A 16645-nucleotide genomic window follows, 5' to 3' on the forward strand; every position below is an offset into this window, starting at 1 on the left:
ACCCCAACATTAGGAGGATTATACAAATGAATGGCATTGTGACAGTACCACTGAAGTCGGCATTTACACCACAATGCATGCTAATGCATGCTAATCATATCGAGCGCTCACCACGGCTAATATACAAACACATGAGAGGGCCATAAATATGTGTGGACAAGAATCAAAAAGGGCTTTGCCACAAGTACAAAGGGCATTCATTTGGCTGTGTATCCAGACATTTCTCTGTGAACATGACACCCATTTTTTTAATAACATTTTTGATTCTATTCAATGCAATGAAAGGCATACTCAGTACTACACAGGGCTTAAAGCAAAAAAACATGGCTGCGCCTGAAATCATCAGAAATGTTTGGAGTCATTAGTAATCATCTATTTTAAAATCTTAAACCTCAAGGCAAATCCCCTACCAGATTTCTTCTTAAAAAATGCAGAATCATATGTGGATGCAGGTACCCATTTCTGCCACCACAATGACTGTATACAGCCATTGTGTTACCAGGGCTTTAAGGTATCAAGCAATGTGCTGGAATCCAGGCTTGGTCCAGGTTTTTAGTTTACTAATAGCCTATATGTGCACCTGCTACTGCAGTTTGTTAACTATGGTTCAACTAGTGGAGCTAAGTGCTGACATCTGGAAGGCGGTGGGCTTAAATTCTCATGGGGCGTATATACTGATAAAAAAAATCATATATCTTATCTGTACTCTGAGTTTATTTTGGGATGAAGCCATCTGTTGAATGAATATATGCAAATGTGTGGCTTTCTGCAGATGATATAAATCAGTCTGTGAATTGACTGACACTGCAGCCCCCTTGTCATGTCAGAGCATTTTGTCGAAGCGAGAGATTTCCTCAACTTACCTGTGGTGGTATGATAAAAAGCAGGGAGATCAATACCTTGTCATACTCTTGAGTCAGGAATTTGAGTAGGCGGGGGGATAGTCAGGGTGAGAGTGACGTGTGTGTGTGTGTGGTGTGTGTGTGTGTGTGTGTGGTATCTGTCTGTATGTGTGTGTGTGTGTGTGTTTGTGTGTGTGTGTCTGTGGTATCTGTCTGTCTGTGTGTGTGTTTGTGTGGTGTCTGTCTGGGCACCCTGTGATCCCTCACATCAAAGGGGAAGGGGCACGGGTGATGGAACTGAGGAACTGTCAGAAGAACGAAGGAGGAGATGACTCAGAAGTTCCACGGAGCAGAGCCTTGCTGTTAAAGGTTCACATTGATCTGTGGAACTGTATTCAGTCTTTTCATATGTGCATATGTGAGTGTGTGTGTGTGAGTGTGAGTGTGAGTGTGAGTGTGTGTGTGTGTGTGTGTGTGTGTGTGTGTGTGTGTGTGTGTGTGTGTGAGTGTGTGTGTGTGTGTGAGTGTGAGTGTGTGTGTGTGTGTGAGTGTGTGTGTGTGTGTGTGTGTGTGTGTGTGTGTGTGTGAGTGTGAGTTGTGGTATGGGAGTTGCACCTGTAGTTTACATGAATGCTACTTTGTGGTGTGGTGGTTTCCACACTCCACGTCCAGATCAGAAGCGAAGCGCAGATCCACATTTTGAGTGTGTTTGTGTGTGCACGCGCATCCATCATGGCGTCCATGCTGAGTTGGGAGTAGTGAGAGTTCCTCTAAACTACCCTAAATCCAGCCCGCACACCCGTTGTAATTGCCACCGTTAATGCAAACAGATGCATAATGCTTTGGAAAACGATCTTGACAATGCGTCTACTGTCGACCATCAAAACAGTGCACAGACAAAATGTGTGTGTGTGTGTGTGCTTTCCTGCATGCATGTGCCTGAGTGTGTGTGTGCGTGTGTGTGTGTGTGTGTGTGTGTGTGTGTGTGTGAGAGAGAAAGTGTTTGTATGTGTATCTGTGTTTGAGGACATCCTTGATATGAAATGTCCCCAGTGTGACTTCTGAGAGTACTGGAGCAGAAAAATAAACCTTTGAGCTCCTACAGTTTAAATCTTTTCCCGGACTGTGCCAATAGCATTCCCCTCAGGGACCAGGAACACATACTCCGGTACCCAGCAACACGGCCCACTTTTGGCACAGATCGTCGCCACGTCGACTCCCTGGGTAACCATAGACGCTCCAGAAGGGGAGTCGACGAAATAATTCCCTCTGGGAGCAATTACACATCTGCACGCCGTCCCTTTGAAGTGATCTGGCGGAACAAGGCCAAGCATCCCACATCTGTCTCGAAATCAGAATGTTCAGAGAGATACAGACAGCCGCTAACACTGATGGGCACGAGGAGAGACTCCTGGCAGCTAACCCGGTGGAGCGCAGACATCTCCAGGGCCATAATTCCCCCAAAGCAACAAGACACATATCACTGCATAGGACTGAAGGCAGCTACTTCACTCAAATTTCCCTTTTTAATGTCAGACGGCTTTGTTGAAGAGTGCCGCTCTTGAATTGCTAAATCATGACAATGTCAGAAGTCCCTCATTGTAACTTGACAGCCATACATCTCCACGATGACGTGCGATTCGAAAGAAGTCTGAACTTGAGATGAGATTCCTTTATATTTTGAATGACTCCAGAAAGGGTACATTTCTGTGCATGTGCATAGACCAATCTGATAAATCACTGGGTAATTTATGCCCACAGAAGTTGTTTTCCTGACCGCTCTGACCCAAGGGGTGACTGCAGAGCTGAAAGCTTCATTTGGCTGTATAAAGAAAGGTGGGGAGTCTGGGTGTGTACCCAGGCTTATACTGTCTATAAAGAACCCATCTCTAGCAGACAGACAATTCTGTGCAAAACTCATAATGTCTTAATGGGTCAGCAAAAAAAGACAAAAGAGAGACCAAAGGTGGGTTGGGGGTGTGTGGGTGGGGGTGTGTGGGTTGTGCTCCACAGAGGGAGGCGGAAGTATATTTAAAAATGGGTTGACCGCTGAACCAAAGATGATTTTAATCCTCTTTTTCACTACACAGTTCCTTGAATGATTTCATTATACACTTAATTTAGCTTTTTCTTTGCGGCAATTTAATGCTTGACAAGTTAATTGAACACCTCAACACAATGAAAACATTTCAGCCGATTATTATCAGTGTGCATTTGTGTCACAGGCACATTGTGGAATGATAAACACTTCCGTAGCCAATTTATGACTGAAATGTTGACATTTTACATTTCCACAAAGTGGCTGCTTTAGAAAATGCCTCTTATCTTTAATGCAAACATTACAAAATGTTCCCTCTATGTATTTTAAAGTCACTCAATTGCTTGTTCCAGATGCAGAGAACTGCCACTAATAACAGACCAATCCAGAGAGAACCGGGCACTTCACATTGACTTTTATAACTGCAACCTCAAGACAGAACAGGCTGTCTAAAATAGAAGCAACCATGCCAACAGATGCCAAGGATGGCTCGGAGCTGAGATGCTGACAGGTCCCCATTTGAAGTCATGACACGCTTCTGATAATAAACAACCGATAATGAAAGCCAACACGGACCGTGACAACCTCAAGAGAAATTTGCGGGAGAAACCTACAAATTATTGATTCAGGGAGAAACTCATCTAGGCTTTCAGCGCACCTCACACATGATGTACGACAGACCAACAGGCGGGCTAGGCGGGAAGGTGTTTGTCAGGTTTTTTTTTTTTTTTTTTAACACACCGCATATTTTCTCCGAGATGAGACTGACACAACAATGTACCACTAAAGGTGTTCCTGCTGTGGATTGAATGAACCATGTTATTCTGGGCCAGGAGCAACTGATGAAGTGAAACGATCCAATTCAGCAAAGTCACCTTGTCACCGTGGGCTGTAAAGACAGCAGAACAAATCATCAAGTTCCTCGGGGGTGTAAGGGGGTAGAGGCTTTCGACTTTCCACACAGAGACAGGGGATGAAGAAGAACTCATGATAAACATCTCCACCCTGTTGTCCTGTCCCGTATCTCAAGGTTATGAACCACTCTGGGACTGAATAGTGTTGAGTGTTTGTTCTAAAATGAACCAATATTTTCCTCTATACATTCATTGCAATAGGTGACCAATTGTACTCCTCCCAACTACTGTTCCTACAGTCAGACTGCATGTACATTGCCTGGTGATGTGGCTTTAAGAGAGACACTATGTAGTGGATGATGTACAAACAGCCCACAACAAAATAATTCTAATTCAACTATTTCTACTAATTCTATGGAATGCTTGATTTGAGCTAGTTCACAGCGATTTAATGGTCAATGTATGCTACTGGTTGAATCCAGTGGTACAATCTCACTGCTTGTTTTCTTTTCTCTGTTTTCTATCTCTTCTATCTATTTAGAAGAGCCCACACACCAACACAAATTTATGTTTTTGTTTATTTAAATCTATATTGTGTTGTCAGTATTGATGAGCCAGTTTCACCATGATCTGAAAATACTTCATAGCCTATAGATAATTTGTTTTTGTAGCATTATGAAAGAGTCCAAAGGCCATTCAATAAATACTTTGTAGTCGTTTCAGATCAATATTCATTGTAAAATGATTGATTTCTTTGATAAGTGCCATCCTAATGACTTAGATCATGCAAATCCAATTGATTTTAAGAGGAAAATATACCTTACCAGGTCAATTATGTACATAGACGTAAGGCAGTACGTTTTCCCCGGCTAATGACCAGCTAAGGTTAGAGTATGATAGCCTCTCTGAGTCTGCTCTCTCACGCGGTCATTGTTTTCACACCGATCATTAAAATGAATGGGGAACTAATGCACTGTGCACACGCTCTGCTTGGCTTTAATGAAGATGACCACATTGTAAAGGCCATCAGTAACCTGCTCTACCCACCTCAAAAATGCAGGACTTCAACCAAAAACTCCAACTGATTTAAAAAAAAGCAAACAAATGTGTCCGACTAAATCTCGTCTAGTGCATGTTGATCTAGCGCTTTATGGCTTTAAGGTTTATAAATGGAAACCCCACGACCTCCTGAGGCACAAGCCAAAGCAGTCTTGTGATAACAACAGAGCCGGGCTGGGCTCTGGTGACAGCCTGCTGAACTCTCAGCTCAATTCGAACCGAGGAGAAGGCCAAGTGGGAGACGGAGGGGGAAGAAAAAAGAAATGAGTTGGCGAAAACGATTTCGCCTCAAGGCTCATGGAGCGCCTCCAAAAATGTCAGCACCTCTACCTGCGCTATGTGCCATTTGCCTCCCACTTTTTTTCTTCCTTCCCGCAGTCTTTCTCAGCAGAGGTGGAGGTCACCAAGCCCCTCAGGACATGGCACATGCCCACAAATGGAGAGAGCAGGCAGGATGGCAGGGGGAGAAGAGAAGAGAGGAGGAGAAGAGAGGAGGAGAGGAAAGGAGAGAAGAGGAGAGGAGAAAAGAGGAGAGGAGCGGAGCAGAGAGGAGAGGAGAGGAGAGGAGAGATGGGGAGAATAGTGGGATATAGAGGGAAGGGCCGACGAGACAAGGGGGGGGGGTCCCTGCCAAGGCTGGGGGATTGCCCCCAGGGTGCTGGCCTCATTGCAGGGCAAGGCTGGTGAGCCCCCACAGGGAAGGGAGGCGGAGGGGGGGCAGCTGTAAAGCCCTGAACTGAGAGTGCCAAGGCTGCGAACTGGCACAGTCTGCCAATGGGGTCAGAGGGTCTCTTGGGGTGGACTGTGGAGAGTGCTGATGGCCCAGCATCAGCCTGAACTGGGTTAGACACAGGAGCTACGCCATGGCAGGCTTGATGAATTGTGGCCGCTTCCTGCTGAGATGAAAAGTCAAAGGTACCTCCCCACCATCACCCCAACCGGAGGTCACAAACCATTGGTGTAAACCATTGGACAAACCATTGGTGTAAGACTGTGATTTGTACAATGCATGATAGTTTGTCATGCTTACAGCGATAGCTCTTGGTGTGTCAGTGTTCCTAGTGGCATGGTAGAGATGTTGCTTTGCCAGGAGATAACAGAGCCTTGTGATGGTCCATCTGGCTGATCATGTGGTTAGAGGGGGCTGGGGTCACCTGCAGAGTAGTTTCGTTTCAGATTGCATTGCAAAATACCTAGGATGTGCATGGCTGATTTTCTTCAGCATTTTGATTCAATAATTGACTGAATGAAATGATAATTCATGGTCATGTGCATCCGTTCGATCTGGACCACATAATTAAAAATCATCAAGTAATACATTCCCATCGGTCAGACACTTAGAAACTTCATCCTTGTTCAATGTGTATTCATGCTGGTCTTTCACAGCACCTTGGACATGAGATTTCCTCGTCCTCATCCACCTCCTCCCCTTCTCCATCTGTTCAAGTTTGTATTCTCTCTAGCCAACCTGTGGGATCAATGGGTGCACTTGCCAGTTATCACCATAGCAACAATAACAGCAAAAACAGATTTGAGGGGTATGTCAACAGCTATGAAAGAAGGTCAGCGGTATGTTGAGCCTAAAGCCCTCGGTGGGTCGGATTTGACAAGCAGAGACCAAAGTTCATGGCTATTGCCTTGTTGCTTGCCAAAATTAAAGTGAACAATTGACATTCAGATTTAAAACTTCAAAGAAAAAAAATTACAGGAACATTCGCTTGTTTGTCAATTTTTTAGCACACTTCAGATTTTATGCATAACACACCACTAACCTTGCTTTGTAGTATACCCCCCTAGGTCTTCCCAAGACCAAAAGAGAACCATGTCATGATGAATTTCTTGAAACCAACTTAGTGTTAATGATTTTGGAAGTCTGTTGAAAATGTAGAAGTTGTTGTTGTACACTCTTGGTGAACTATGACTCACAAAAAGTGAACACCCACACGCAAACAATTCAACACTGCTGAAAGATACTGTTTAAAATATGAATGGATTTTTTGCGGGTACAATTAAGACCAGCATATTATCAATGAGAGGGAAGAGGTCAGAAAATGGCCATGCATGCACACATGTTTAAGCACTACAGAAAAAAACATAATCAAGACAAACACTAGATTTGAACAACGAACAGAAAAACAAAGAAGCTTATCTATTGATGCAAAGACAAAAAGAAGAAAAGGTACAGGTGTCATTTTCTTTTTTTGTACAGAGATTCGCATTTGCTTCCAAGATTGACAGGTTCTGTCCTCGTCAAAGAGCCGTAGGGTGATATTAAGCTCAAACGCAGCATGAGATTGTTCATGGCTAAAGCTGATTTTTCAAAGCAGCCAATGCTGAACAAAGCAGGCAAATTAGCCTTTGTTGCCTGCCAACCATGTGGGTGTTGCAGAGCCTGTCTGCCAAGCACATCACCCTGGCAGGGATCTCCACAGCATCTCAGGCGTCGGCGATGCAATAAGACATGCTGATGTCAGGTAACACTCTCTGTGAAGAGTTTTGGAAATGAATAATCCGATTCAGTTTTCTCTCCCTCTACTGCCTCTTCTTCTCTCTCTGCATGTGTGCTTTATGAAGACGTGTGTGTGTGTGCAAGAGCAGTGTGTGTGTGTGTGTGTGTGTGTGTGTGTGTGTGTGTGGTTGATACCATTTTGAGCAGTTCACTGCACACACACACACACACACACACACACACACACACACACACACACACACACAAACACAAAGCAAGCACCAGAGTGAGTAATTACCCAAGGAGCTGAATGTTTGTATAGTAGATATGTAGGTCATACGGGGCCCTCAACTCCTAAGCAAGGGACAGAAGCCGTTTAAGTTCAGGGCCTCCATGGTGCCCACTTTGACCACACGCCCAAGGCCGCAAACGTAATCGCGGCTCTCTGTGACCCATGCCTCTGTACGGCGTCTCCTCTGCGACTCCTCTCGTGATAGATGGAGATGATCTCTGACTCCAAGGCAAGCGGTGCACCAGGTGATTCTCCCATGCGGATGTGACAGCGGCGTAATGTGAAAACCTCTGAGATTAATGAGGTGACATTGGCACCTGGCTCCCTGCAATATCGGTCTTTATCTGTCTGCATTGTGAAGCTCTACTCGCGCAGCACTAGCTCTGGCTAATTAAAAAACATATAATTTATCTAGAACTACCTGTATCAGCTAGTCATGGATGTCTTTCTACGGACCAATTTTGAAGTCAGAATAGAATAGTGACAAATACAATAGTACAATAAAAATAAAATAGTTCTCCCTTAAAATCTCTATTCCATGTTTCATGTTTCATTATGATTGAAGCAAGGGTTTTTCACTGTGCAATATTAACACATAGATTTTGTTCCTCTCCGTGAGGTGCTTTCAAGTGTTGTCTTGTTATTTCAAAGACCATGGAAAAACAATACACATTGTACAAGTATATGTACTCTAAATCCCTGCTCGCAGGCATTTTTTTTCTGTCAAATTATCCAACACAACACCCCAAAAATCCCACGTAAGAAGATGCCTTACACTGTATGGCTTACGGGGGACACCCTTCAAGACGCAGCCAGCGCAGACCCCCAGACCCCCAGGGGAAAGACCACATGTCTTGCACCGCAAATGCTCTCCTGTATGCAGACACGGATCCTGTGGAGTCTGGCACTGAAAGTCTCCCCCCTCCTGGGCAATGTCTTGGAGGTATGAGTCACAGCTGTCAGGGTGTTTGAAATGAAAAAGAAGTATTTGGTTTTAAGGGGCTGTGTGTGTGTGTGTGTGTGTGTGTGTGTGTGTGTGTGTGTCACACCGCTCTTTCAGAGATGGATGGAGGCAAAAAGGCTTTCAAGCAGGATTTGGTCTTGCCCTTTTCTTACTATTTGGGGGTGGAGGAATTTCTCTCCCTTTCTTTAGCAAGCCTCTGTGCCATCAGTCTTCACTTATAAGAGCTTCTCCTGGCTTGTGAAATGTCCTTTTGCATTTAGCCAGCGGGGATTGAGGAGAGTGGAACTGATCTCACCTGTCAGAGGGGAGATGAATCAGAGCGGTACAACAGCAGGGGCTTTCAGGTCAACGCCAGCCTTTCTTCATCTGCCATCAGCTCTCGCCAGAAACCCGTGATCTGCTCGCCTTCAAAGCAACACTATGCAACTATTTAACCATTTTTAAAAAAAAGATGTTGCCTTTTCAAAGATGGCAATGGTTTTGATATCATATGCACATTGATGCACGCGAGAGCACCTTATAAAAATGTAAGAAAAGCTGAGGACACTGTCAGCTATATATTGCCAAAACATGTTCGTTTACATGCCAGCAAGATTTTATCAATGTTAACTAAGCAGTTGTTGGTGCTTTGTATTCAACTGATTGTGACTCAGGGACCACCATTCTAAATAAGAAGCAACCTTAGGACCCTTGTAGTGTGGATGCATTTCAACATTAGCAAAGGACAGGCTACCATGGATAGACCATATGGACATTATAGGGGACACTATTTTAGTCCGGAAAGTCATGTTGGCATTTTGATATAATATGTATTTGCATGAATTTGATTATTCACTAACATTAATTAATACAAGGACATATAAAATAAAAAAACAGTGTGTCCCTCAGTGAAATTACTGAATGCATGGTAATGGATCACCTGTAGTGTCTTGAAAGACCAATGATTGAAAATTCCTGGTTTAGACCAAAGCTCCTCATTACTACAGCATTAAAGTCTAATATTCAAGGAAGCTCTCAGACTGAAGGCATGGGCTTCATCAGCTTCACTGAGCGCGAGTGGCAAGCTATACATCAAGCTTCATTAGGGGTACTTATTATGTGTGTAGCAGTGATGACTTATGGCAATGCATTAAGCAAACTACTGACCTGAATAAGGAGCTGTTTAACATACGCATTTGCTGTCGCAGCTTTACATTCAGATTAGGTCATTAAAGTCTGCAGAGCGGCAGGACAACTTGCGAGCTGACATGTATATGTGCTAAACGATTATTTACTGAGAAAGATGGTGCATGGTTTGCTCATAGCCATGACCCTTACGAAGCAGCATCTCAAAACGATTATGATCTTTTGGGTGAAGCTGTCAGTATATGCATGCGTGAGTGTGTCGTAAACTACATGTGCTGTTATGCCATTGACATGCTGTCTGCTGTGTTCATGCTCTGCATTCCCTCAGCTCACTCTGCCTCCTTTGTGAAATGATTGCTTTAATATGACCTCTGGCGAATAGTGCAGTTGTATCTTTGCCTGTCATGCTAGGACTATAGACATGCAGGCAATCATTACTCAATGTGTCACAATGGAACACTGAATAGACAAACAACAAACTGACATTAAATGTTTTATTATCAAAATAGACATGTAACTTTCAACATTTTTTCTGACTCAAATTTCTGAAGACCACTGAAGCTGCTTGCAGCCCCATGGAAAATCCATTATTATCTTCTTCATCTTCACAGTACTTAACAGCATTATACAATGGATGGTATTTTTTTTTTAACTATTTCCTTTTTTTTTTTTTAAAAAGAAAGAATTTGTAAGACTAAAACAATCCCTTTGTCTTTCTTCGGTATTAATACCGAAAAATACCAGCCGCAAAGCAAACACTGTTCATTTGTGAAAAACATGGCAAAGTAGCCATTTGGCACAGTTGTATCACACACAATAATATTGTCAGCCAATGAGTGGCCTCAGGCTGACAATATCACTGGTCCAGTTTACTTGTGATTCGTCGAGATCCAGTGGGGGCTTGCCCTTCTCTCTTCATTTTGTTGACTTGTCAGAATTTCATTTTTGAAAGCTTGAGATACTGAAAGAGAGTTTAGTCTTTCAGCGCTTGAGTCCAATTGGGTAAAAAAAAAGGAATTTATTTCCAAGTTGTTACTGCAGCCGACTGACCCTGTGAATATTGAAAAACAACATGTAAGGCTTCTTGGTATTTTAAGGGTATTCTAGTCCTTTTAAACTCGCTATTCACACATTTTGAAATTGAACTTTTTAACAAGGACATTTTACAAGCTTACCTGACAACCCAAACTGGAGTTAAACTCATGAGGGCAGTTTTGTTTTGTTCTGCATGTTGAGTTTTTGTTCATTTTGAAGGGGCTGAAATGCATGATGGGTGAGGATTGGGCCAGCCATTCCTTGCGATTTTCATTACATTTAGAAAGGAAACAAAAAGGGGTCAAAAGGTCAACAGGTCATTGACATAACTGGAACCATATTGTGTCCATGTTCACAACGGCCTTGAGGGCAAGCCCACTGGTTGGAAAAAAGTCTTCTTTTCACTTTCGGAATTGTCTGCAGTCTGAAACATGGCATCCCTTTGTCTGTTGTTGGGATACTTGGGTGGCACAAAAGGGTGCAGTTCTTGAGTTTGAGTGTCTTGGAGTATGTGTGTGTGTGTGTGTGTGTGTGTGTGTGTGTGTGTGTGTGTGTGTGTGTGTGTGTGTGTGTGTGTGTGTGTGTGTGCGCGCGTGTGTGTGTCTGTGTGTATGTGTGTGTGTGTGTGTGTGTTTGTGTGTGTGTGTGTGTGTGTGTGTGTGAGTGTGTGTGTGTGTATCAGCTGGATGGATGGGTAGAGCTAGCTGTTGTTCTCGGCCGTCATGTACTTGAGTGCAGCGAAGCCATATCGACGAGACATGTTCTGCTGGAACTCCTCCTTGAGCGTCTTGAGGCAGACGCGGTACTGTTCATTAGAGCGGAACTTGGTGATGTCGAAACTGGGCGCATGCGGCATGTGGATCATGTAGGCGTTGGGCAGAACCACAAACTCATACTCCTGGAAAGTGAAAGAAAAAAACATAGAAAAGCTTTCATTATGATTAACCTCTCACGAGTCTGAATATCGACGCTAAACTTTCATCTTTCATTTTCATTAAACTCTCCTGGTAGCGTTTCTCAATCAAGGTCGATATCAGGAGAACTAGCAGTTCGTTCCCTTGAGCAATCATAAGCCTATTTGCAATTTTATCACAAAATCAAAGACTTTTTGTGCTTGTACTCCAGGGATATACATACACTTAGTGTGCTAGGTACGTGTTCCCTTTGAAGATAAATTGCATCTAAAAATCTTCCTAAGGTGCGCACAAGAAAGAAGAAGACACGTTGAACCATGGGTCTGTACCTGAGCGTCCAGCTCCATGATGTGGGCCACCTTGTTCCAGCCGAAGCCCACGAATCGTCGGTCGTACTCCGGCGAGTCCCTCCTCACCATCACGTACGGCTCAAAGTCCGCCTCCCACTGCACGCGATAGGGCGTGGTGGCCGTCCGCCATTTGGCAAAGTTGGTGGGGGCGTGGCCTTTCATCCAGACATGATACCTTGTGTAATGGTAGAGATAGTTGTAAACACTCAAACGATAACAGTGGACACAAAAAGTGAAATCATGAGTTTGCAAAGACTGAGTGTGCAAAGAAATGAGTGTGCAATGAGTGTGCAAAGACTGAGCCTTACAATCAGTGCCTTGATACAGAACATACATACTACATGAGAAAGTGGCTTATTGACCATTATGTGTAGATATGTCCCATTACATGGGACTGTGCAAGTGCAAATGTTTAAAGTGCATTTATGATTTTCTTCCACAGAACGACACTTTCTTGGCCATGATATGCTGCAGTGCTTCCGAGGAAAGATCAGTAAGGACAGAGAAGGGATAAACATCACAGACTTGTCTAAACTACAATGTTGTCTGTTCTTTAAACAGAATCTAATTAACAGGAAATCCCCATATAAACACCAGTTGGAGTTTACTTCCTGGTTTTAGATTGGAGAGCTTCAGGTGAATTGTACCTGAGCACCGAATGTTTTATGGAGGAGTCGGGTACAGTGCCTTGGTGCACCCCTTTGAAAACAGCTTTCTCTTCAACTAAATAAACTGATCTAAGGGTTTAAGCAAACTCTGGTCTACAAGCTTGAGTGTGGAAGCACCCTTAAGCTCCTTTAAAGAAACACTACATAGGCATTTCACTGTAGAATACATCTTCTTTTACGAACACCTCCACACTGCTCTCTTGCTGGCAGACTAACAGCCTCAGATGCCCTTGTTGGTTGAAGCATAGGAATTATTCAGGCTTCTTGACTGTCAAAGAAAGTTTCTTCATTTCTGAGAGGAGCCGTCTGACATAAGAACTTGAATACTTGATCTCGCTGTCATGAAAGTGATGAGCGAGGCTTTTTCTGACTTGTTAGGCCTCGATCGTCTCTTTGAGGGTGTGTCAGAGAGCAAGAGTTCCACAAAAAGTATCAGAAACAACGAATGGCAGAGCAAGAGACAGAGAGAGAGGGAAAGAAAGAAAGAGAGAGAGAGAGAGAGAGAGAGAGAGAGAGAGAGAGAGAGAGAGATGTCTGGCTTTTACCTGAAGGTGAAGAGAGTGCCCATGTCCAGCTGGGACAGAAGCTCAGCTTTGGATTTGGGGTAAGACAGACGGTAGCGGAGCGTCTCGAACGCCGGCACCACTAGAGCCTTCTTGGTGCTGGCCATGTCCAACTGCACCACAGACTTCCTGGTAGGGGAGGCATGAGAGGACACACTGAGCATTTTCACAGACCTCTTCTAGAACTTTCATCATAAAAGGAGCTGAGATGAAATTCCTCATTAAGGCAGAAGAGGTACTGTAAGCCACAAAAACCCTTTTTCACTTTTTATTTCATTCAATGTTTCCATTTCTTTTATTGACAAATAACAAACCTTTGAAGGCAAAAAAAGACAGACCAGTTAGTACGGATACAAGTGGGCTCAGTATTTGGCAAGCAAGTCACTGTTGCTCTTGTTTTCCAGTGGGTTATAAGTAAGGGATAATGGACGACACGGTGGTCTGTTCACAGAAGTTAATGCACGGTCGAGGTTGTAAAACAGCCCCGACGCGAAGCGGAGGGCCGTTTAAACCTCGTAGTGCATTAACTTCCGTGAACAGACCACCGTGGAGTCCATTATCCCGCTTATTCCACTGTTGCCACTTGCGTTGTGTTCATTTCCTGTTACAATTTAAACGTTGTAATCGCTAACACTGTCTTGTTTGTAGAACTAATTTCTTCCGACACATATCAACTAATTTCTCAACTCACAGGACAAACTGCCGTTACTAGTTCTAAATGGATGGTTGCTACGGCCAAAGGCCAGTCGTTAGTTCTATCTCTCCCGTTGTCAAGCGGGCGTATCCCAAGATTCTGATGAACTTTAGCTTTGAAACATCGCTGTTTTACTTAGCCTGCTGTTATCCATCTAGCTAAAAGCCACCTCCGTCATATGCTACAATGTTGCAATGTTCTGAACGTCTGCATTTTACAGGTCGGATGCAACGTGACCGTTCATTTAAACTTCACAATGAGTTTGGCGAATTAATATACAAGTGTGATACGGCCAAAAAATGGATCTACTTCATAGGTGTGCAGATAACATACGGTTAATGGTCGTTCTAAATCACGTAGGACAATGGGAAATTTAACTAAGCAGTGGAATAACAACGTATAATGGACCACAAAATATTTACAACCTAATTAGAAAACATTTATAAAAACGTATGAGGGTTCCACTGTTGAAAAGTGGATAGGGCGGTACAAAAACGCGGAAACAGATACAAGCCTGGTCAGCAGTGCTCTGAGACCTGGACTGGGACATTGATGCTCATGTAACAGAGGTCGTAATTCGTCCGCCGCTCACGGCCCTCGAACCCGCCACCTCAACACTCACCGGCATGGGAGTCGAACGCTCTAACCACTGAGCTAAAAGCCCAGGCTCCCAACTGTAAGTGAGGATTTACACGGGCAACTAGCACGCTAGCTCAGTTTGCCTCCGTTACACTCACCTGAGATACTCGAACAGGCCGTACATGGGCAGGAAGTCGATGTCGGACAGGAACATGTAGGGCGTGTTGACCTGCCTCATGGCCACGTTGCGCAGCAGGTTGACGGGGTAGAACTGGCCCTCCTTGTAGACGATGTGGTAGCCCACGTTGCTCCTGCTCATCAGCACCTCGGAGCCCTGGGCGTAGCGCAGGAACTGCTGGGCCTCAGCGTCCGACAGGTAGAGAGCCAGACTGATGGGGCCCTCCCAGTGCTTACAGATGGCCTCCAGCATCTGGAGCCTATAGCACACACACACACACAAACACACACACACGCGCGCAAACGCACAAGCACACACACACACGCACACGCACGCGCACGCGCACGCGCACACGCACACGCGCACACGCACACGCACACGCACACACACACACACACACACACACACACACACACACACACACACACACACTCACACACACACACATACACACACACACGTACACAGAAAAGAGAGACAGAGAGTGAGAATAAATATCATTACCATAAACAACTATTAACAAGACAGGTTAAAGATGAACGTGGCTCTAAACAAACACTTAAAGATGAACGTGGCTCTAAACAAACACTTAGACGCTTGGCCTGCTATAGACCAGTGCGTGCATTAGCCACTCAGGAACAATATGTGCGGCTCGGTGAGGCCATTACCCTTCTCCGAACCAGCCGCAGCCAGCAGCCTGCCCTCTAACCCATGCCAGGCCATGCCAAAATGAATTAGCCTGCCAAAACAAATAGTGGATGATCCCTTTCACAGTCGGCAAATTGAATTATCTCTGTCTGGAGTCATTTGGCGCACACCACGAGATGAAAGTGAGTAAATGCATCCACAAATTCCTCTGAGCCCAAGGAACATTGCATTTTTCATTGCTTACTCCATGCCAGCACTATTATGACTAATAACTAACTGCTTTAATATTTTCAGTTTAAGCTCCTTTTTCATGGTTCAGTGAAGCCAGTAATTCTTTTGTAAAATCTAATTTACGTGTGTGTTTCTGATGGGTAATTTTAGTATATTGTGTCGTATAAATAATGCACTAAAAGGTTTCAGCACATTCCTAAATATTCAAGTTAAAGTTCAGAGGAAAGCACAAAACTACCAGAGAGTAAAACATCATAGCGTAAACACAGTGACTACAGCAAACTCTTAACTTCTAGTTTAAAATCTTTAAAACCTCTTAAGGACCAGTGGAACACTGCTCTGCACTGGAAACAAAGACAGCCAGGCAAACCTCCATTTGCCAGCAAAAACCAAGGCCATTGACAGCACTACACACTTGCGCAAATGAGCCAAGAAATTGTGGCGAGACTTCCATTAACACCCGATGGCGGACTACTTCTTGAACTTTTTAATTCACTTCACTATATCAGCCCCAGTCAGAGGAAAAGAACCAGGCCGATCCGGCTCTCTGGCTTTGCATACAGATGGCTGTAAAAGTGGTCGAGGCTCGAAGCCCAGCGAAAACGTCCCTGACCTGTGCTGCCCCAGGTAGGTGGACACAATGCACCTATCTATTTATCAATGACAAGCCTCTGAAGGGGAAAAAAAGTCAATAAAGCCTTTCCTCCTCCTTTCCTTCTCCACTAAACTTATCTCATCAATACGGTACTGATGGGTCTGCACAGAGACTGGCTCCCATTGAAAAATGTTCTCACTCTACGGGGGCTTACTGCATTACATTCAGGCCTGTGCCAGTTAATTTAACATTTTCTCCTTTTTACCCTTGAATGTTGAAAATGGATGAAAATAGCGAGACTCATTAAAATCTAAAAGATCAAGTGGAGTTTCCTCTGTGTGTTTTAACAGTCATTAGGTCAATTTGAAGGGATTTCATTAAGGATGATCTAGTGTGGAGTCAGAGAGAAAAGTAACCTTCATCTCCCCCTGGCAAACACGATCAGATAATGGTTAATATTATTAGGAGTGCTATTACACTTTTCTCATTTTCTCTTAACTTCTGAGCTTTCGTTCCAAATAAACTTCAACTTGCTTTGCATGCTTCACGACACTTTAAGAAATAAAT

General features: G+C 44.0%; 1 protein-coding gene across 1 annotated transcript in view; it reads right to left on the minus strand.

Annotated features, from left to right (window-relative positions):
* Positions 1-10192: 10192 nt before the first annotated feature.
* Positions 10193-16645, minus strand: part of LOC143136087 (xylosyl- and glucuronyltransferase LARGE1) — a 48635-nt gene continuing 42182 nt past the window's right edge. Inside the window, exons 12-16 of the mRNA XM_076296573.1 lie at positions 14585-14863; positions 13136-13282; positions 11902-12097; positions 10799-11556; positions 10193-10674 (exon numbers count right to left, since the gene is read on the minus strand). Coding sequence (XP_076152688.1) covers positions 11359-11556; positions 11902-12097; positions 13136-13282; positions 14585-14863 — 820 coding nt within the window. The 3' untranslated portion in view covers positions 10193-10674; positions 10799-11358. The remainder of the gene's footprint in view (positions 10675-10798; positions 11557-11901; positions 12098-13135; positions 13283-14584; positions 14864-16645) is intronic.

This window comes from Alosa pseudoharengus, unplaced genomic scaffold (assembly GCF_046254945.1).
Source record: "Alosa pseudoharengus isolate Yale_2024_CS ecotype anadromous, Long Island Sound unplaced genomic scaffold, YU_APseudo_1.1 YU_APseudo_1.1_scf_20, whole genome shotgun sequence".
Lineage (NCBI taxonomy): Eukaryota > Metazoa > Chordata > Actinopteri > Clupeiformes > Clupeidae > Alosa > Alosa pseudoharengus.